We start from the raw sequence: 24,092 nt of genomic DNA, 5'->3' as shown, positions 1-24,092 counted from the left end.
ATTAATCAGCGTTTCCATGATCTTGGAAAAAAGGGACGTAAGTGCAATCGGTCGATAATTGGACGGTGAGGAAGATTCGCATTTTTTGGGAATAGGCTGTACAAATGCGGTTTTCCATCCGCTCGGAACGAGACCTGAGGAGTAGGACAGATGATAAAGCTAACGTAGTGGTTTTTCCAGCGATGAAGAACACCTCTTCAGAACAATAGCGGGGATACCATCCGGACCAGCAGCTTTGTGTATGTTAAGATCTTTTAGGACTCTCGCTACAGTACAAGTGCGAAAAAAGATTTGCCCCATAGAATCATTAAGTCGCTCAAGTATAGGCGGAGTCATAACACTCACTGGCAGAGTTGAATTGGCGGCGAACTGCCTAGCAAAGAGATTTGCTTTCTCTAAAGAGCTAACAAATGGAGTGTCATTCACAACAAGCGTAGGAAATGACCAAAAATTTGTACTGCCTTTGGGACATTGCAGTATTTTTTGCCGTAACTGTTGGTCATGTAAAAATTTGGTCCGTTGAATATGGGCGTTGCAGGCCTTCCTGGCTTGCTTGAACTTGTTCCGGTTTTCCTTAGTTGGATTGGCTTTAAAACAACGGAAACTTACCTTCTTAACCCTAATAACCTCTTTACAGCTCGCATCGTACCATGCATTTTCCTTAGGTCTGATGCTTTTAACCCTATTCAGGATAAAAGTTCTCATTCCCAGGAGAATCAAACTTGTGATCATATCAGCACAACTGAAAAGTGACCTCACCCAACTTGGATCGTGAGACTGGAGACAAATAGCTGGGGACCGAGCTAGATGGAGAAGTTTGTTGGGTTCTAAGTTCAAATAGGACTGTAGCGCCACCTTAAGTAAGTAAGAGTACTATCTTCAGCTAAAAAATGTAGTGGATAAGAAGTTGGAGACATCAATAAAAATGAGAAAGAGTGTTGGAGATAAAACTGAGCCCTGGGGCACACCAACATTTACGTTGTGATTTTCAGACTTGAATCCATCCAATACTACTTTTGTTGAACGATCCGAAAGATAATTACTAATCTAATGAATAAGTTATTCATGAATGCTGAAAGCACTCATTTTCGATAAGAGAGCCTGATGCCAAACCCTATCAAATGCTTTTAAAATATCAAATGCAATAATCTTACTTTCTCCAAAGCGATGTAAAGATTTTCTCCACTGTTATCGTTGAGATGAACCATGAGGTGACCAGTAGACCTATTGCCTATGATGTTCAAGCTTTTGAGCCATAGGTTTTGTTCAGATTCACTAACAGTACAGCAAAGTCATGGTTTCTCTTATTAATTAAATGAGCTTGTATTGCGCTTGCTTTTTAAATAGATGTTTATATAGACTGCTTTTTTTGAAACTACAACTTTTATATGATATTCAAATAAAACGATCCACGTATCAAAAAAGAACTGAAGTTTTCAAAATTCTTATAGGGAATGTAATGTTATTTCCTTGGGAATACCTATACATAAGCTCTAAATGTGCTTCCATAGCTTCTATTAATATTATTTCCATCTTCAACTTTTCCCGAGTTGCTAAGCAACTTTGAAGCCTTGATAAATTCTAAGCAAGTTCGTGCAATTGCTTAGTTTGCATTCGTAAATTTTATCATAAAAATAAACATAAACATTTTGATTATGAATGGGTATAAGCTCCCCATTCTATATGCACCCAAATAACCATAAAATTCCCACCCATTCCCAAGTTCATTTAGACAATGATTCTATTCTGATTTTTATCGTAACTTTGTTTCTCTGCTGAAATGAAAATCATCCCTCCAACTCCACGCGCAAAATTTCCCTCAATTTTCTTTGTCTTTATTTTAAAATGATAAAATTCCTGCATCATAATCATCATCATCATGATGCGTTTTGCTTGTGGCGCAATTACATCAAATCTCTGTTTTATTTTATCCCCCCTCCAGCGCCAAGTGTCGACGACCGTTGCTGTTTTCATATAATTGCATTTTGTCATGTCATTCACATGCCAGCCACGGATAATTTCTTAATCGGATTATCCAATATTCGCTACTGCTGCTCTCTTTCAGAACCTCTCCAAACCCTCTACCCTATGAAACTCTGACACATTCCCTCGTTATGGTTAAGCTATTAGTTGTCATGCAGTGAACAGTGATTAAACTTCACCGAATCATCGCGCATCGCATAGTTCTTTTCGTATAATCAAAACGTCACGTGGAATTACAGGCTTCTGATGTTTCAAAACTTTTCGCCGACAGAAATATCACTTCAACTTTTAATCGCGCACGATATCCTCGCAGCTTTTATATAAAGACCAACAAACGAGCCAACGACCATGGCCAACAAGAATTGTGACAACTTAACCACAATCACTCCTGCTGATAGCGAAAGGACGACGATGGAAGATGGGTTTGGTTTGGGCTTGAGCTTTGGGTCTTGGTCTTCGCATCGCATGCACGAAAATAAAGAAAAAATGCAATTCATTTTAACAAGGACATCACACTTCTCGTTCATCCTGTTCCTGGCTAACTCCCATTCCCATTTCCATTTACCGCACTAATCGAAGGAATGACAGGCGAAAAAATAGAATTGAAAAATCAATTACGCTATCAACAAGGACATCACTGATAAACTTATCCATGTTAATTTATTTCAAAATAAAACTTCAGTGAGAACATTTTTTCGTCCTTCCTTCGGTTTTATTCTCTCTCACTCTCAAACTCGGTTCGATGGGTGCTATATAGTGCTTTGTTTCTTGCCTTGTTGTTGTTGAGGCAAGGCGTTATGTTGGAAGACTATTCCTGCGAATATCATCAGCAGGGGGTGTTTGTGGGGTGTGTGAGAGGTTTACTGACAGGATAGTAAGTATGTATATGAAATGTTTGTGGTGTGAACGGTTGGTATAAACCCTGGGGTAGGTATAATTAAACGCTTCTTCAGAATAATTTATACCGCACACACAGGAGCGCCGCCGTCATCATCATCACGATGAGTATCAGGATAAGACCAAAGACCGAGAACCCATATCATACTCACAGTCAGTTTATATAGGAGTTGGGCAAATGGATGGATGGCGATGGATCCTTTATTTCATTTAGCGTTTTATGTGAAAATGTCTGAGTCTGCACATCAAACACACATTTCAACATGTTTTATGGCAATTTATGGAGCAGGGAATTCGGGACCGGTAATTGGTGTTTAGCTGGAGCTAAAATCACTTTCGGAAGTTCCATAATATATAAATGGCTTGCTAGAGGATTTCAGCTTAGACAGACATTATAACATCTATAGACATTTTCCATCCCTTAAACACACGCAATCACATTTCTTGATAATAATGGATGTAATGAAGGATATAACAGTGGACAGTAAATAAATAGCGTGCAAGCCCCGTTTTCCCCTATTTTTCTAACATTTACCATGCAAAACGTATCCTGTCTTCAAAAATATCTACCCTGATGAAGAGAAGTTATGGGATTCGCATTGGAAATAAACTAAAAGAACTAATTTCCTTATTGTATTTGTTTAATGAACTTTGGATAGAAAAAATAAAACATACTTTAAATCTTCACTTGGAAAACAATGGCCTACCTAAATACCAATAGAAGCAAACGTAGGTATCCGTTTATAGGAATAAGGGTATCAGGAAAATCTGATCTTAATTTGATTTCACGTGTGAAAAGAACTTACAACCGCATACTTAATTAAAGGAACGAAATTCAATGGAATGTGTGAATCAATGTTTTGGGTATACCTAAGTGAAGTGTGAGGGTAGAGGTTGTACGAGTGCAGAAGTATAAGTACGCCCTTTTTATAATCAATATTTTTCTCATTGTAATATACTTTAACGTTTTTCTATGCATTTTTTAATGCATTTGAAAAAAATGATTTGGTGAAATTTGGGCCTCAATAGTTTTTGAAAAAAAGTCACACAATAGCCCCACTGAAAACAGTTAAATGCTTAGATCTCTAAGTTCCACGAAAATGCTCTTAAAAGATATATGTTTTTTTTTCGTATTACTGAAGAGACTTATTTACTTAAGATGGCGTTGTAGTTCTGTGTGATCTAGGGCCTTACCCAACAAACTTCTCTATTTAGCTCAGTCTCTTGCTAGATGTCTCCAGATTTGCGTTTTAAGTTGGGTAAGGTCACTTTTCAGTTGTGCGCGCCACCTGATCTGCGTTTTTACTCTACTGCGCTGTCCTGTGGGTGTGGATTCGAAAACTTTCCGGGCCTGGAGCATTGGTTTCCAAGCGTGCTACGTGAACCAGCCATCTTAGTCGTTAGATTTTTACACTTCTGTTTACAGCCTTCAGCAACTTTCTTACTCACGAAGAGGACACGAGATTTTATTTTACAAAATGCTTAAACGCCAAAAGAAAGGCTTTAACCATTCTAGCTAACTTTCTCTTATTCCGAGGTTGAACCATTTATTCAAATTATTTTACTGGACGAATTCTTAAATGAGTCCACAATCATTAATATCATATCAACGTTACAAATATCATTCATCATTCGTTTGATCTCATAGCGCACTGGTGTAGTTCTCTGCATTCATAATGCAGCCTAGATAAACAAAGTAACCCCAAAGTTACGTTTATAGATATTAAAGTTTTCACAAAACGTTGGTGTTGTATGTCCTTTCTTGACGACAGTACTCACAAAAGCCCGATTGACATCAACCTGAGATCTTCCGATTATGTCAATGTCATCAGCATATGCTAGTAATTGGACTGACTTTTGAAAGATAGTGCCTCTTGTGTTGACGTGTTAACTCTGCACTATTCTTTCCAGCACGATGTTAAAAAAATCGCATGACCACCTTGTCTAAAACTATTTTGAGATCGAAAGGTTCTGTTAAGTTGTTTTCAACCTTTATGGAGTAGCGCAAATTCTCCATGGCCATTCTGCACAAGCGGACGAGTTTGTCAGGAATGCCAAACTAAACATGGCTCTATACAGCTTGTCCTTGTAGATGCTGTCATATGCGGCCTGGAAATCGATGAAAATACGGTTTGTGTCGATTTGATGATATTGGTTTTTTTTTTCAGGATCTGTCATAACATGAATATTAAATGGACTGTGCACTTTCCTGTTCTAAAATCACACTGATAAGGAGCTATCAGATTGTTGACGTAGACGTTCACATATTACGGCAGAGAAGATTTTGTAAGTCATGTTAAGTAGACTGATGCCTCTATAGTTGGTGCAGTTTAGAGGATACGGGCAAACAATATTGAGGTTCCATTGAGGTTCGGCCATGCTTTCTTTCGACCATATGTTACAGATAAGTTGGTGCATACTGTTAATCAAAATATCTGAAGCTGCTTTGAGGAGCTCGGCATTTAAGCCATCTGCTTCAGCGGCTTTGTTAGACTTCAGCTTACGTATCGCCATCTTTACTAAGACTAAGTCGGGAAGACGGTATTGATGGCTTTTCTGTACGCAATTGCCTTTGTAAGACTACCTATCAGATCGCTGGTGTAAATGCTGGAGAGAATCGTCTAATTCACCGCTCCCCGTTGAGGACCATTGTTTGTTTGAAATGTTGTGGTAGAAGATACATTGCCACTTTTGACAAAAAACTTTGTACAGTTAAACATATCATGAAGTATATACAACAATGGTTTGCTTTTGCCAAGCCTACTCAGTTTTAGGTAAAGACCCTTTAACCATACGGTATCAAATGCCTTTTCCAAATCAAACAGAATAGCACCTGTGCATTGTAGTTTTGATTTATTCCACTGGATATCAGAAACGAGTTTAGACGCAGCATGAATGTGTCATGACCCGAATTACACCCGATCTTTTCGAAAACTTTGCTGATGATCGAAAGAAGACTTATCGACCGAAGATTTTACGGGTCGGAGTTGTTCTCTCCCTGAAGCTTAATCTTCATCATTAAAAAGGGACTTGCTCCCGTAACGAATCGTCATTGAACCCTGTGAAACTGCCGTTCTCAAATCGTCATCGTGCCATATTATTTCGTAGGTAAAAGTGATTAAGTAGGGCTCTGTTTTCCAGGTCGTGGTTGGGGCGAATGCTTTTCCTTCGGATCTTCAATTATGAAATAGTCATCATCAAAAATTGCTTTTTCTGGATCTATTCGCGCTGTCCTGAACACGTCACTATTCTTTTTAGTTGTTTGGAGTTTCCGACACGGAAGGTGATTATCGTTCTTTTTTCTGAATATCTTGTTGATTTTAGGGAACATACTATTGTTACTGGAATAAACTGACCGGATCTTGCGGTCAAAGTATACTTATTGATTGAAAAACTTCAATTCTCCTCAATCAACAGATTAATATTGACCACTTCAGTGTTTTAACCTATTATAATTTTTGGAATAATTGCAAATCTTTTTTGAACTGTGTATTGTTCTATTTTTTGTAATGATACTGTTTTTGTTGTCAAACGTCAATATATGTCAGCGCTTCAAAAGTGTAAGCAACCCTTAAAGTATAAGAGACAACAATATATCTATTCAATGCGACAATACTGCTCATCAATGTGTTATCGAAGATAAAAGGCTCAATTTTACCTTATTTCATTGAAGATAATTCAGATAGAAAGCTGGTTTTTTGTTAAAGTCAGTTTTGATATTAATCTTTTTATAATCTTTAATTAAAACATAATTCGATTTTTATTTTAGTAACCAATATCTTCATTTCAGAAAATGCTGTTCGGAGACAAAATATCTGTTGGTGAGTACTTCCTTAGACTAACTATCAAATATTAGCTTGAACTTCTTCCAAGAGGCACATTTCTATTTTTAGCATCGATCGTATTTGCATGCAACGATCAATGTTTACATTTTTATTTGTTATGTCACACCTATTTATATATTCACGAGTCGTAAAAAGTTAATGGGATATGGTTTCGGTTGTTTACATAATTAAATTTAATTATTGTTAGTATTTCTAGAATACAATACTTTATTTGGTCTGTTTGCATACGATTATGATTGGGATTGTGTTTAGGGTTTAATGACAGAGGTAAATGATTTCATTATCCAAATCATCAGCATTGAAGGGTTTCGTATTGGTCAAAACAGGTCCTTGTGTTAGCAAAACTTTGAAAGCCTTAATTTCTAAGGTGCACAATACTGTGAAATGTTTTTTTTGCAATGAATAATTTCAAAGATCTGCGAGAAATCGACAGTATTATTCTCAGTCGTTTTCGAGAAAAGCACATGTTTTCAATTCTTTACATCACTATAACTGTTCTCCACCTCTTAAAACTTTCCAACTACTTCATTATTGGATTTTAACAAGAACTGAGAATATCCAAAAGATCCTCATGGAGATCCTTCTGTAACTCAATAGAAGAATCCTCTTAGGCATCAAGTATACGGGAGATTCTCTCTACAAATCACAATAGTTGCCTTAAAAACTCGGATGGTACTTAGACTAACTCTTGCGAAGAAACGCTAAACCTACTACTAGACACCCTCTTCCCAGATAGCTCCAAACCCGTTAATACAACAAACCGTCCTGGATAAGGTATTAACTTAACTTTTCCTCAAGGTTTTGTTACAAAAGAAAAACTGACATGGGCTCTGAATAGCTTCGAACCGTATAAATCCCCAGGTCCACATCAAATCATACCAGCTGAGCTCCAACTCATCATTGAAATAATCTTTAAAAGTTGTCTAGATCTGGTCTATACACCTCAACGATGGAGAGAAGTAAAAGTAGTTTTCATTTCCAAAGCTTGCAAATGTTCGCATGTCAACCCTAAAGACCTTAGACCTATTAGCCTATCATCATTCAATCTCAAAACTCTGGAACGATTGATTGATATCCATATACGTGATAGCATTGATAAGAGACTATCAATGTCTCAGCAAGCTTACTGCAAAGGGAAATCGTTAGAAACAGCCTTGCACACTCTGGTAAGAACTATCGAGTACTCCCTAGAGCAAAAGAAATATACTATGGTGGCCTTCCTGGATATTGAGGGCGCTTTCAACAACGTTGACACATCCGCTATCACTTCTGCTATGACGACCCTAAACATCGAACACTCAATCTGTGAGTTGATTAATCTAATGCTAAAAAGCAGGATCATCAACTCTAAGATGGGGGATTTTTGCACAAAAAGGTCTCTCAGTAGAGGCACTCCGCATGGTAATGAACGAGTTGTTAACGAACTACTAATATCTCTAGAGAGGGAAGGCTACAGAGTGGTTGCGTATCCCGATGATGTTGATATTGCCGTCACATTGGAACATCCTAATACACTGAGAGACCTCCTCCAAAACGCACTCAATATGCTCACTACTAGTAGATGGGCTGATCACTGCGGACTTAGTGTTAATCCTCAAAAAACACACCTCGTCCTTTTCACACGGAAATACAAGATCGCAGTAATTGTACCTCCTTCAATAAAAGGTGTACCACTAATTTTTTCCAATGAAGCCAAATATCTTGGTCTGATTTTGGACAAAAAATTAAGTTAGAAATCTAATATTTAGGAAAGAGTTAAAAAAGCTTCATCACCACTTTTCCATTGCAAGAAAGCCATAGGAAGCAAATGGGGGTTTCAACCTCGCATAACCTACAAGCTATACACATCGGTCATCCGACCAATACTTATGTACGGGGTTGCAGTATGGTGGACTGCACTGAAGAAAGTCACATACTACGAAAAACTCAGCAGAGTCCAACGCACTGCATGTCTCTGCATAAGCGGGGCATTGAGAACCACACCCTCAGCAGCGTTAGACACCCTCCTCCATCTGACACCCCTCGACATATTCAGTAAACAAGTGGCAGCGAGTACAGCGACGCCTCATCTCAATGGACCAACAACAATGTGTGGCACTACATAATTTTAAACCTCTTTCTATACCAAAGTACATAGACTACAATATTCCTAAACCCTTTTTGGAAAAAAGTTCCAGGTATCCATTCCATCCAGAGATGAATGGGAAGACAGAAAACTTCTGGATAACAAAGTATTCATTTTTATACAGATGGATCCAAGACAAATGAGGGAGTTATTAGTAGTGTGTACTCAGAAAATCTCAATCCAAGCATCTCATTCCGCTTCCCTAATCATTGTACCGTCTTCCATGCGAAAATTTTAGCGATCAAAGAGGTTCTCTCTTGGCTAAGAGAAAACGTGATATCAACTCCTGCTATCCGCATCTTCTCTGACAGTCAGGCTGCTATCAAATCCCTCGACGGTGTCTCAACCAAATCTCAAACGACCCTCGCTTAGCGATCGTCTCTTATGGAGATGGAGCCGGGCCACAGAGACATCACAGGAAATTGTAGAGCCGATGAACTCGCCAAAAATGGAACCGCCATACCTATTCCACCTGAAAGGGAGAAGATAGGTATACCGATAGCTGCATGTAAACTTCTGCTAAAAGAAACAGCTTTTGCGATACCAAACTCTAGGTGGCACAATTTACCAACATGCTCAGCCACAAAACTCATATGGCCTTCACTGGACCAAGGGCTCTCTAAAGAATTGTTATCTCAAAGCAGCCTTCGTATTACCTCTCTAATAGGTGTCCTTACGGGACACTGTCTTATAGGCAGATACGCAATACGACTTTCTGTAGCCTCAAGTGACTTCTGCAGGTGCTGTATGGACGAGGAAGAAGAGGAAACAATCTCTCACCTCCTCTGCACTTGCCCTGCTCTTTCACTCAGACGCAAACTTCATCTGGGAGACTACTCTTTTGATAATCCCAGTGAACTAGTTAAAAAGGATATCAAATATCTTCTTCGCTTTATAAAAAGCTCAAAATGGTTTGACTAGTGGGAAGTAACTCTCTAGATTCATGTGGTATCACAATGGGCCTTTTCTTTCTCTAAGTGTGTGGATCAGGAATTCGCAGCCACTTTAACCTAACCTTACTTAACCATTATTGTCAACCGAGAATGTGCTTCTCTTTGACGAAGTAAAATTACTTTAGTTTTGTGAACTGTGACATTATTTTTCCAGTAAATTTTAAATATTTCAATGCCATCTTGAAGTTGTTAAAATTTGGTAAAAACTTCGTCAACAGACAAAAGCCTTTAACTGGAAAATGTATTCCTTTAAAAAAAGCGTCCCTTTACAAATAAATTCTCAGATTGGAAAACCAAAAAGAGGGTCTGTTGCCCCTTGTATATTTCAAGTTGAAAATTACTTCTTGCCTGCAGAAATATTGTTAAAAATTGCTTAACCAATTTCAACCAAAACATAAATATTTCAAAATTCAGTGAAAAATCTTCGAAGCGAGGTTAAAACAAAATAGTATTTTAGTTTTTTAGATCGTATCAAAAGAAAACATTTCAGATCGATATATTTCACGAAAGTTCGGGGTAAAAATAAGCACTTTTTAAATTTAATTTTACGGGCTCAATAATGTTTTACATGATGCATGATGTTTTGACCAAATGCTGAAATGCTTTTGCTGATATTTTAAACTTTAAATCAGAATTTTCTAAATGGTTTTAGTTTAAAGTTTATAATTCGTTCCTCAAAAAAAGTTTGACAACATTTTGTTTGCATTAAGCGTAAATGTACTGAAAATTGATAATTTACCATGATTTTCGATTTCATTTTATGGAAATGTTTTCCTTTCTGAATTCGGAAGAGTTTTTTTGTAACAATTGTATTCCAGTTCTTAGAAATGTCCACGGAATGTATGTGCGACTTTTGGTTGGTGAGATATCACCGAGATTCGGAAAAGTCTTCGATGAAAATATCTCTAAAAAAGTTGTCATTAAAAGGATTATACACAAAATGTCCAGAAAAAGCTATGTGAACATTTCAAGAGAACTTAAGAATATATCTTATATGGCTTGATTTGGTGTTGAGACGCATCTAAGTAAACTCACATAACCTAGCTTCACTTCATGCACAAAAAATACAGAAAAAAACAGTTTTTCAGAACCTAAGATCTGACACCAACTTAAGTGTCATCCTCCCCCCTCTTTTTCTATGGCTAAAAACATAATTCAACATTCTGCTGCAAGTGGGCATCAGCTGTTCTTAAACTTCGATGCAACTTTTTGTTATTGAAATTAAGCTTTTTGAACAACCAACTTCAATTGAGAATAAATGATTCCTCACACAAATTTTCGTATCAAAAACTAATTAAAATCAATTTTCAAAACATCTCGAAATAAACGTACCATCAACAAATTTATTTCTTTAAAAACTATAAAAAGAAAAGTGAATACCGTGGATAAAACGAAAATCACGTGCGACCTAGTCGTGACTTAATTTTGTTTTATTTTGGTTTTATCAAGGTGAGTCATTGAAAAGGTAAGGATGTACCTGAGTACGTGCTTAATTAAAATCGATTGAATACTTTTACCAATGTTTGGTCTTAAAATTAAAATTAAAATAAAAAATCATCTTAAACCTCATAAGTACCTTCTTCAGATTTTAGTTCATAAATATTTAATCTATAAAATAGTAATTAAATAAAATGTACGAATGTGTAACACGTAGGGGTAAGAAAACTTCTTTTTTATAGTTCAAGGACATGGAGAATATACCTCGTATGATGTTAAATACAAATGTTATTGAATATAAGAAAAATCACGTCCTCGTGAAGATTGATGCAAACCGTGATTTTAGTCGCTTATTTAAACATAGCTAGCTTGCATCAGTGAACAAATAGGCCAATGAGTGAAATACAAGGTCATTCATTTATCGGTTTAATTCCTTTAAACACGGGAATCCATATATTTGGATCATCAGTATTCAGTATCACTTACACTTGTAGCAACAATATTTTTGACCGAAAATGTGCATTACGATGATATTCAAGCTTTAAGACATCAGTAACGTTTCAACTCTTTTAAAATGTGTACACATTTTTATCGATATCTTGCGTAGCCCATCGATTATGACGTCCGTATTTAACTAATATTATGACACTTCAAATGACAGCTGAGTTTGACAGCTGTCAAATTCCAGTGCTACCAACTTTAAACAACAAAACAAATGACCCATTATAAGAATATAACATTATTTTTGTACAATATGTAAATTAAAACTTACAGATCTTGCTCCTCCTGTTATTCTGGCACTTTGTGTTCTAGTTGCGGGTCTTCTTCTTCTATAACCAGGAGTCCCACCATCTGGTGTTGCACTACCAGATGGCATATTTTGTATGGCTGCTTCTAAACTTCCAGTAACCGCACATATTGAAGCACTTCGTGTCTTCTTTTGTACGCGCATTGGTGAATCGTCATTCATTTTGATTAGATTTTTTATTCCTCTTAATTATTTTCAGAAATCATGCAAATTTTAAATAATTGTTTCTATTGTATTAAATTTTGTTGACCACTTTCTTTATCACTTCTTATAACATATCACTTTAAAATAAATTTTAACAATTTATTGCTGCATCATTATTGATCGTCGGTTCGATTTCTGAAATTAATAAAAAAATAAAAAATGTTAAAGGATTTTGTAAAATTTGTATTAAAAGGTATAAAAGTTTCAAGAGAGGATAATTGCGAGGATGTGAGAATGTCCAAAGAAATAATTTCAAACACTAAAAACAAACCTGAAGTTCACACGATAAATTAATATCTTGTAAGAACTTATAGGTTGAGGAGGTTTAAAATCACAAACCTAGGTTAAAGTAGTTGTCCGGGATGGAGTCCGACACACTTAGGCCAGTTCATTGGCTTATTGTGATACCACATAAATCTTGATGCCATTTTTGTAAGCTTAATGAAACCAGTTTGAAGGAAACGTGAAATACTGACTATGTTAATATGATTGAGATCGTATAGATCGTTATAGAAGAACTCTCCTAGGTATGCCTTGAATTTTGAGCTAGAGCAGGGCATGTACAGAGAAGGGGAAGAACTGCTTTCTCCTCTTCCTCATCCATACAAATTCTGCAAAAGTAATTTGAGAATACTCCTAGCCGCGTGACATACTTTGCTATTGGACAGTTTCCGGTTATTACACCGATTATCGAGCACTTTAAAAGCTTTAAATCTAGTGTAGGCCAGATGTTTTTTTGTGACCTGACACATGCTGATGTTTTTACACCTGAGACAGTGCTAGATTTCGAGGTCTAGAGGCCTCGGGACAATAAAGGAGCGATTAAGCTTTTTTTTAACTCGTGTTTTTCAATAAACAATTTCTTGTAAAACCAAGTAGATTGGAAAAGAATTCGGAATTAGAACTAACGAATGGAACCTTTCGAGCTTTTTTCGCCGAAAAATCGCTGATGATTTCGTTGACATCCAGTTCTGGGAGTAAATCGCTTTCAATGCTCAGGAGAGAAAGCATCGATAGAATGTTTTGTTCCACCATGGATATACCATCGGGAGAGACGGTAACGGTGTTGAAGTAGCCGCTGTGTCCGTGGTGGTTGTTCTTCAACTTGCAGTTTGCCAAGTTCCAGGCCTTGACAGTACGATCCCAACCGCACGATACGATGATTGGGTTTGAGTGATTTGCCGAGAAACGCACGCACGACACCCAGTCGCTGTGTCCATCTTCCTGGATGGTGTACTTGCACTCGGCCAAGGTGTTCCACAACTTGATGGTCTTGTCCCGAGATACGGAGACAATTTGACGGTTGTCAGCGGAGAAGGCAACTGACAAAACATCCTTGGTGTGGTCTTCGAAACGACGAGTGGTCTTTTCTGCGGCCAAATCCCAGAGACGAAGGGTCTTGTCCCATGAACCGGAAAGGGCATAGTTTCCGTCGGATGACAAGACAACGTTACTGATGAAGTGATAGTGTCCGTAAAGACGCTTCTGGGGGTAACCGTAGTTGTTATCATCATTTCGAGTCAATTTCCACACAATCAAGGTCTTGTCGCGAGAAGCAAAAAGTTATGGCGTCGGGATCCTTTGGATTGGTTGCGATTTGGGTAACCCAGCCACTGTGTCCCAAAAAGGTTCCTCGTAATTGTAATGTCTCAGACATAATTTATTGAATTTACTTTTGCCGGAGCGTTAGCGTCACGCGTCAACTCAAGGAAAAAGTTTGACGAAAAAGGTTTGGGAATGTAGCTCTGAAATTTTGGTTTTCGGGAATTTGGTAGTAAAATAGTTCCGGCCATTGATCTGTTCTATAGTCCTTTTCCTTTTTGTATGAGTCCGTCAAAGACACAAATTGAACCAACTCATTACCAAAACTAGGCTCCAAATCATCCGGATACACTTTCACCAATGCTTCTGGTGTAGCGTTCAAATTTTCAGCATCCATCTTCTCAATATGATTCAAAAATCCAAATCTCAAACAGCTTTTTAACATACAATCTTTCATTAAGAGAAACGGAGAGCTCATCAATCACTGGCATGAAGTCGGATACTTTGTCTTTTTTCTTAGGTGACAGATTTATGTCTTGTGCATTCCCGTAATAGAGCGGATTCAACCTCACATTTCTCGTTCTGGTGCGGGTGCGTGATTGTACATATTTATCAGTATGGGATATTTTTGGCTGTTTCCTCGTATTCACAAAATCATTTCGTTTGGATTCTACGAATAAAATCATTTTCGGGTCTTGTAGCATCTTGTTTGTAGCGTTGAATCGCTCCAAATCGTTCTTAAATGTTGTAAACAAAGCTGTTTCGAGGCCACTCATCTTCTGTAGAAGTTGCGTTTCTTCGATTTCCGAATAACCGTTGACTAGCGCTTTCGTAGCTTCAGCTCGGCAAGACCAACGAGTTTCGCTGAGCTTTTTCAAGACCAAATTTCGCAACCAGAATTTGGTGCGGCTCGGTACTGGCTATGAAAAACGTTTACGAATGCTGCATAAAATCGAAGAATTGAACAGCCGATGGACAAGAGTTAGCAGCTGCCTTTCCCACTAAATTTAGAGAACTACCACAACATGGTACGAACGCCGATAAATGATTTTTCTTCAAAATATCACTTGCCACTCATATTTGCAGCATTGTCACATGATTGTTGATACTTCACTGATTGCTTGATTGGAGTGAACAAATATAGATCAATGATTTTTGTCATTTAAGATTAATATAATTAAATAATCATGTATGTACAAAATAAAAAAAATACATATCAAAGGAAAAGATGTTTACTAGTTGGAGTTTAAAACAAAAATTTTCCGAAGGCTCTATTATGAGGGCCCCCGCTTCAATCAATCCGGCCCTGACCTGATGTATGCTTTCTTTATAGCGTCTTGCATTAGCAACAGTTAACATGAAGCGATAGGTATGCCAGCATTTGCAAAACGTTGTAGAATGGGTTGTATACTGTACCATTTCTGGCAAGTTCATCTGCCTTACAATTTACTGGAATGTGTCTTTGGCCCGTCACCCAGCAAAGGTAAATGTTTAACTGTTGTACCATCTCCATTAGAAATAATCGACAGTTATTTACAAATATAGAGTTTGAAGAGACAGAGACAGGGACCTGACTATCTGAGCAAATACGGTTATCAGTTGTTGATATCACGTTTTCTTTAAGCCAGGACAAGATTTCTTTTATCGCCATTGTTCCACCTGGAACAATCTACATTGATGACTTAATTTTAGTCGTTCAGAATACACACCTCCACCAAATCTTTCATTTATTTTTGATCAATCTATATAAATTTAGATTGGCTCGTTTTTTAGAAACGCCCTTTTTTTCAGAAAGATCTGGAAGATTTAGAAATCGGGAAGTTTCTGTCGAATTTTAGTGCTTTGAAATGGAATCTAAATTCTCAAGAATTAGGGAGTGGTCAATGTTTTTATTAACCCACTGCGATGAAGTTTTGAGACTAAAAGCAAAACTTCCTCCTATATGTTTTCTTAGTACTTTTATCAAGAAGTGTTAGGTAGAGTAGGCAGATCTGATCCTACTAAGCTATCCACTTGCACATAGGAGAGCTGAACTTTAGACTATAGTTTGTCGCGGTTTATAGCTTTTTTATAGCAATCCTACATACTGCCACACCAGCAGTTAAATTGGTCCAATTATCGATGTGTCTAGCCAATGGGTAATTGAGAGTTGTTTAAGTCGGAACTATTTTGCTCCGACTCCTGGACAGGGTACATAAACCTTGACCAGAATGAAGATATACAAAAAGGTGCTTGTACCTATTGTATGCCGCTGTATAGTGCGAAGTTACAAGTAGACGAGGGTTGTCATACCGATCTTTAATCACTTGCCACGCTGCACTATAATTGCTATCGGATATTGAAAAGTGCCTTATCAGGTTCTCAGCTTCACCCGTTAATTTTTAAATAAAAAAGCTTCTGACAATTCGCTATGTCTTTTTTTTTCGACAAGCTCACTGAACAGATCGCTGTATTGCTTCCATTTGATGTAGCTTCCGTCAAATTTGGGTAAGGTTATCTTTGGAAGTTTAATAGTTTGCCTGGGACTAGGAGTCCCAACTGGGTGGAATGATGATGAGCCTTGTATGGTGGCTTCTTCAAGCTTGCTTGTCAATGCAATTATAGCTTGCGATACTTCATCTTCTAACTTATAGAACTCATTCATTTCGTTTCCATCCTGGGCTGGATTTTCAGAAAGGTCGTTTATCCAACGATGCATTTCTTCCAGCTCCATCCAGTATTTTTGGAGTGTATTCAACTTTATTGTGCAAAAGGTAGAACTCCAAGTCTCTGTAGTTCTAAGACTGGACAGCAACCTCTGTAGAGATTGTGCGGCTGTTTTTTGTCTTCGTATAATTCTGGCGATTTCCGATATTGACAAAACTTCTACTGGTTGTATTTGGCCAACATCGGTTCTGGAGCTTGCTTGCTCTTTTAAACTAGCCGCTCCACTAGTTTTCTTTATAGAGTCGGCGTCTATAGGTACAATGGATTCTAGGGTTTGTTTGATTTCCATGTACGCCTTTTTTACCTTTTCGAAGGTATTACTTTGCATATACGGCGTGTCTGCCTTTACATATGCTTTTATCTGGTCGTGGTTTTTTGAAAACTCTAACCAAAGAGTTTCTAGTGCTAACAATTTTTTCGACTTGTAATCGACTGTTTTACGATCAGGGCTGTCTTTACCAATGTTGGTCTTTAACCGTAGCAACTCATCGGTTATGGCCTTTTGCCTGGCCACAATGGTGAATACTTGCATTTCTTCCATTTCAGCTACAAAAGGTTGCTTTTCTCTGGAACTCTAGGTACTTGTATTTGTGGCACGGCCTCTACAATACCGAACACAAGTTTTTCAAGATTTGTACTCTGGATACCGGAACACTGGATACCTGGAACTCTGGATGCTTGGATCTCTGGTTCGGATCTCTGGATACTTGGATCTTTAGTTCGGATCTCTGGATACTTGGATCTCTGGTTCGGACAACAAGTGTCTTAGCCCTTGGAATGCTTTATGTCACTTACAATCAAGAGGCTGATCGTGTTCTCAATCACGTCGGGGTCACCAATGGCGATCCTGCCAGGATTATTACAAACGGATTTTTTGGAAAGAAAGAAAGCTTCAGTAAGTAACTTTTTTTGGTTCGTCTTGTTTACTAAGTTCCCCAGATAAATAGACTACCCTGAGAACTTTAATTGGTTACCTATGGTATAGGGAGGGATAACAAATAGAATTTTGTATTTCCTCAAAAATAGGACTAAATTATCTTTTTGTCTTGACACTTTTTCCATACCGATCAGTCTAAAGTAGTAGTTTATCTAACGCGTTTTGCAAGAGTTCTTTTGTGATGTTAAAATGCTCCCCTGAAAACGCTATAGTAACTTCATCCACGTAGGCAATCACTCTTAAACACTTTTCATATAGACCAATAAGGATTTAATTTATTACTAGCTTTCAGATTAGAGGGGATCGAACACCACCTTGCAGTGTCCCTCTGCTAACAAATATTCTAGAAGAAGAGTTGCCCATTTTTGAGTTAATTATTCTGCTAGTTAGCATTAAATGAATAAACTCCCCAAGCGATCCCTCTACGTTCAGATATGTTATTGCAGATGTGATTGCAGATGTGTCGACCTTGTTAAAATAACCTTTGATGTCAAGGAAAGCAACCGAAGTGTACTTTCTATGATGGTGTTAGTATTCCATGGTGCGTACTAAGGTGTTGTTTCCACCGATTTTCCCTTACAGTAATGTCTTCTGTTGAGACAAAGACAGAAGTCTTGTAAAAATACTTGCTCCTTAAATGAATATGAATCAATCTTTCCAAAGTCTTCAGAAGGAATGCTTAGAGACTTATAATGTCTTGAGAAGGAATGATGATAGACTTATAAGTTTTAGATCTTTAAGGATGACTAGCCTTAAAGATGACTGCTTGGATATGAAATAACTTTCACTTCTCTCCATGCCGAGTATGAACCAGATATAGAACGGTGCATTTAGTAACATACAATTTTATGAACAAATCATAAATAATATGAATTATTCATTCTTCTTATGAATGCATTCATAAATGATATGAATGTCATGTTTAGGACATTAACATTGAAAGCATTTAAAGGAAATTAAAATCTTTTCATGTTAAAAATGTACAACCTACATAAATTCAGCTCCAAAGGCACAATTTACAAACTTCCATTGAAATTATAAGAATCTCTTAAGGTAAATTCTCAAGACACATCTAAGTAAACTAACATAACATAGCTTCACTTCACGCACAAAAAAAACATGAAAAAAACTGTTTTTCAAAACCTAAGTTCTAACATCAACTTAAGTGTCATCCTCCCCCCTATTTTTCTATGTCTAAAAAACTTAATTCAACATCCTGCTGCAAGTGCAACTACACTGATGCATATACTCCTGTTACTACTACAGGGCGACATAACATAACTTTTCTGATATAAAATATTAAAATATATTCGTCCTTCCTACTTCGTGCTTTTGTATAAACTTTACAGTAAGTAAGGATGCGTTTTTGCTATCACATAAATCTTCATGTGAAATACCATCACTTTATGTCATTTTCTGTATATGTGCCATATGAATATTTATATAGGTCCATTTTGTACATATGTATATAAATCGGAAAAGGACCATTGTTGTACATCGTACACCATCCTCTGCCTGTCCGAAGAAGGATACTAGGACGAGCGACGAACAAGAAAACACGTATAGCATCTATAGAGATATAGGAAAAGGAGTCTCGTCTCTCGAAAAAGGTAGGTCATTCAAAAAGCTCTCTAAAAGACATTCTTGCATAATTAAACAAGGACGTGTCTCTGTGTCTATTTTCGCCATAGTATTCAACTTGCCTGCCTTATTCATTTTGCCATTTCGTTTCGTGTCAGTTTTGTTTCCGCAAGACGATCGTTCGTCGTGTGGTCCTTTTTTCACATCTTCTTCTCCTTTTTGTCCTTATTTTGAAATACTTTTTATCTAATCATTTTACCTACTTTCGGTAAAGGAGGAAAAAAACACAACTTTAAGGGTTCATTCTCTGTAAAGGTATAATATCAAAAGAAGATACAGAAAATACGCCTAGAGGAGAAGATCCTTAAGGATGACATTTTCTTTGGTTTATCAACCATTGACATCCGTCCGGCAGTTTCTAATGAAAGAGTTTTGTGGTTATTTTTTGGTCGTTTTTCTATTTGACGTGATTTATTTCATATTGCCTATTATTACGGTGTTTTGATATAAAACAGAACAAAAGTGGCAAAATCTAAAGGGCCGGAAGGAATTTATAAGAAAAGGATAAGCATTTTAAAACTAAAAGAAAAAGAACAAAGGGTCAACATTAGGATTTGATTAATTTTCATTGCACTTTCAACTATTTGGCATGTAGCACGGAAATAGGAAATTAAGGATGTTCTTTATATTGTTCTATACTCTGTTTCTTCTTATGTGCCTTTTTCCACATCAAAATTTTGTCGTTTCTTGGATTTATTAAGAAAGTCCTTAAAGATATAAATAAATGAGTAAGGTACACGTCTTTTGTTCATTTCTTTTTTCGAAGGATAATTTCTAACAATACATTTTCCCATAGCGAACGAACAAAGTCTTGGGGGCTAATAAAGAATTTTCATAAAATCCAACCAAAAAGGACCATTTAATGAATTAATCTAAAAACTTAAAACATTGTACTTATATTTTTATACATCAAACAAAGAATGGAAAAGTGTAATGGTTGGTTTCAATTACAATTTTCTGAAGTTATTTGAAGAGTATATAGTTCCCTTCGGAAGTGCGGTGTTCCTTTTATAGGTATTTATATGTAATTTGTTTCCTTTTTGGCAAGGACGAAGGACGAAATTATATTGCAATCTGAAAGTTAAAACGAAAAAATAAAAACAAAAATTTCAACCATCAAATTATTCGGAAGTTGCAGTTGGTTGGTTTCAGGATGGTTCGTTTAGCTTTGCTTCGTTCGTTCCTCGTCTCATGGCATCAGGACTCATAAAATAGTTCAAATTGAAATAAACTACAAACATAATTTCATGCAAAAGTTTCATTTGTGTGCAAATAAAAAGAGGAAGGGAGAGGGGATAAAATAATGGCTTAAGGGAAATTCATTGACAGTGAATTACAGTATTACGCCACAAGCCGAAAGAAAATTCATATTTTTTGATGTAGATCCTGACATGAAATATGAAGCGACATAAGTTACCTACTTTAAGTAAAGTATGTTTTTTTTTTTTGATTTTTTTAATGTTGTGGCGAAAGCTTTTTATATTAATGTAATTAACAAAAATGAAAATGGATTCCTTTGAGAAAATTCTGGCCCAATAAGACTGACTTTGAACAAGGGTATGAGTAATAAGCCTGGACTGGTCTTGTATTGTTTTCATTTTACTTTATCTTTGAGAGATTTTTAATGCTTGAACATGAGACTTGATTTACGAACATAAACTAGCTTGAGAAGTATTCTGCACAAGGATGACTCAGCAATTGAAGACCCACGACCATATTCTCCGAAAATCATCCATTCTGACCAGGAGCATTCTCAAATTCAGCCGCTATGTTGACACACGAAATTAGTAAGCAAGGGGCTTGAAAACCCTCACTTTATTGGGACTGCCAGTTTGCTGCAGATTGTTAACTTAGTTTTTTTTTTTAAGGTAATAATATTTCGGTGAGACATACAGGATAGTGGATCATGCCATACAGCCCTTGACACAATCGATCCTTTTCGACTTGTTACAAGACGCTAATGTCGTCTTAGCAATTCGTGATGTAAGGCCCAAAACCACCAATAAAGTCTTAAAAAAATTGAATTGATAGAGGTCCCTACTGCATTGATGACGACACTTAAACTAAACTTAGTAAAAAAAGAGTCTTAAAGTATCAGAATTAATTTTGTTGATATCATAAAATTTTTAAAAAGAAATTTTTGTTCAAATCTAAAAAATGTAATACATTTTTGGTAGAATTTGTTCCTATGATTTCGAAAAAAAAAAAACGATATTTGAGATTTGAAAATTTTAATTGGGTACAAACACTTTTCAGTTTGTAACTTTGCACTCTTACTTTCTAAGTTATGTTTCAGTAAACGAAAATTTGCAAAGAGGAAATGATCGATTTGAAAAGTTTTCTTCTTTATAAATATGTTTAACCAAACACAAATTTGCAAAGTGCAAAGTCTTTTCTAAAATGTGAAGGGTTTTGTTATTTTGCAAAGTTCTTTGTTCTTTTTATTTCATTAAACAATAAACTCTGCAAAGTTTTAGAATTTTGAAAAGGTTTTCGGTAATATGTAAAGCAAATAAGAGTTTGTGTTTAATAGTTTTAGAAAACTATTAAAAACGTGTATGATCCGTTTTGAAAATACAAAAGTAAATAATAGTTAACAAGACATTGGACATAGACTATTTTTGTTTTCAATTTTGTGTTGATTATTCGCAATTTCAAAAATGTCAAATTTTGTAGAGGTTTATTAATCTATTGACATCGATGCCATTCTTCAATGGAATATGAATGTTCATAGCAAACAAATGCTTCTCTTGATAAGCTGTTGTAAACAAAACGAAAGACTTAAAAATAGTGACCATAGAGTAATGAAACTAAGAATTTACTTCGATATCGGAAATAATTAATTTTTCGACAAAAGAGAGTTTTTGATTAACGAAAAATACCATCAAATTTGTGTTTTCTAAGATTAGAAATATTGGGCCCAATTGTTTGAACTCAAAAATAACTGCATTACAAAAAAAGTGGCGCAGTCATACTTTACTATGTGTTGTTCGTATTTTGATAATATTTTTGCAGAGATATTTGGTGCTTCAAAGCCTTCAAGATCGTCACCAAACAGTGGTTGAAGTGTCTCACAGACTTGATTCAGTGAGAGGGATCACTGTTAATGCTTAAACGGTGGAGTGACGGCTTTTAATGGAGAGTGATCTGGTCGTATTCTAATACTCACGATATAGCACGAGCGAATGGAATTTGCTGGCCTTAACACAGATTGAACCGCGACTTTGTAACGTATAGCTCTCTTCACTGATAAGTCCAGGTTTTGTCTTACGTTCACCAGAGTGTGGAAAAGCTCAGCTGGGAGATACAATTCGACAATAGTTGCCTGGCGGTAAATTTTCTGAGGAGGTTATGTCATGGTTTGGGCAGAAATTTGCGTGCACGTAATAACTGGGTTACTCCAAATTTTATGTCACCAAAATTTAGGAAAAATATGTGGTTCGTTTCGTACTATTTATTGTTGATAATATCTTAGAAACATCGATGTGATGGCTTGGCCTGCAATGATCCCGTACGTGAATCCCATCGAACATATCAAGGATCTCCTAGAAAAAACGACAAGGAAGCTCCCTACCCTACTCTTCTTGAGACACTAAGTGGGCTGAGAATTAGTCTGATTTTGGAGTCGGATTATTTGGACGACGCCATCGTGCCGAGGCGAATTAAAGTTTTGATAGATGTTAGGAGAGGCAATACCCACTACTCAATTAACAAAAAATAATTTATTTTATGTTTTATTTCAAAGTTTTTGCCATTTGTTTATTTTGTACATTATTAATTTAATAATATTAAATGTTAATAAGCAATACTGAATAAAAAAAAGCTTTTTACATATTTGCAATTATTGTGAAATTTTGTTGTAATTTTGTTTATTTTCTTAAACAGCAACATTTTTAACAACCAGGTGTCATCAACTTCAAATCACGAAATGAACTACCTTATCCCACAACAATAAATTAAATTTATAACTATTACTCTGGTTTCTTAAAATTGAGCTTTTTAGTTTCGGTGACGTAGACAAACCTTCTAAATAAATGAAATGATAACGTCTCGTTTTATTTAAATTTTAAAATAGGAAACTTTAAATGGAAAACTTTTTAATTTTATAAATAAATGTTTTTTAAAGCATACAAAAATGTTATTCTTTATTGTAAGTTCATGTGAAAGTGTCTGACACATGCCAGAAATGTTTATTGTTCTTGACACCATCCCCTAAAGACTACATAAACTGCAAGCTTATTCGTACTCATATATGTAGATAAAAAGTGCATAACTTCAAAGAAATTACTCAACTTTTTATGTACCAAACACTTTGTTATTACTTATTTTGCTTTTGATGCTTTAAAGTTTCTGAGCCTTATAGCTACAAGGAATAGTGTTAATTATTACGTATATAATATTTAAATCTACATGGTTATAAAGTATAAGAGATTTTATAATCTTTCGCAAGCAATTGCTTCCAAATGGGAGTAGACATAATCATAGGGATACTCGGTATCAAACACACTTCTCCTTTTGATTTACCAGTTAGGATTGTAGCTTCAATCAAATTTGGCAATAACTAAAATGGTGCGTTCTTTCAACCAATCCAATGATTTCTGTAATTCTGAAGAATATTCGAAAGAAGACATTCAATAAACTCATCTATAGATTGAACAGTTGTACAAAAATTGTTCGGTAAAGTGATCAATCCGTTGCTACTGTCGACTGGTATTTGCCATCACCAATTTCAAACAATTGTTTTGATTACTCATCATCATGAAGGTGAATACGCATATTAATGTTCAGTGTCAATTTTCGTACATACCTCCAAAAAAAACGTTTATTTCATCAGTAAGAGTTGATCTAAGAATGACAGGCAATGTTTGACGAAAGTTCCCTGACAGCAATATCAGAGCACCACAAAAACAAGCAACTGTTGACTACCGCATAAATCTTGCATTGTTCGATCAAATGCTTCAATTGATTTTTTATTCGCCATTGTGCACTCATCCCATAAAATAATTGACGTTAA

The 24,092-nt window shown here is 36.2% G+C and overlaps 1 protein-coding gene and 1 pseudogene across 3 annotated transcripts in view; both read right to left on the bottom strand.

The window, feature by feature from the left end:
• The window catches only part of LOC129950273 (GTP-binding protein RAD), a 214,682-nt gene that overhangs the window by 164,614 nt on the left and 25,976 nt on the right, over window positions 1-24,092 (bottom strand). For all 3 annotated transcript variants that reach the window (XM_056062156.1, XM_056062157.1, XM_056062158.1), the window contains exon 2: window positions 12,013-12,387. In XM_056062156.1, the coding sequence (XP_055918131.1) occupies window positions 12,013-12,210 (198 nt within the window). In that variant the 5' untranslated portion in view covers window positions 12,211-12,387. The remainder of the gene's footprint in view (window positions 1-12,012; window positions 12,388-24,092) is intronic.
• Window positions 13,087-13,974, bottom strand: LOC129950399 (guanine nucleotide-binding protein subunit beta-like protein; annotated as a pseudogene).

Source organism: Eupeodes corollae, chromosome 3, assembly GCF_945859685.1.
Source record: "Eupeodes corollae chromosome 3, idEupCoro1.1, whole genome shotgun sequence".
Lineage (NCBI taxonomy): Eukaryota > Metazoa > Arthropoda > Insecta > Diptera > Syrphidae > Eupeodes > Eupeodes corollae.
This window is presented reverse-complemented; position numbering and strand designations above follow the sequence as displayed.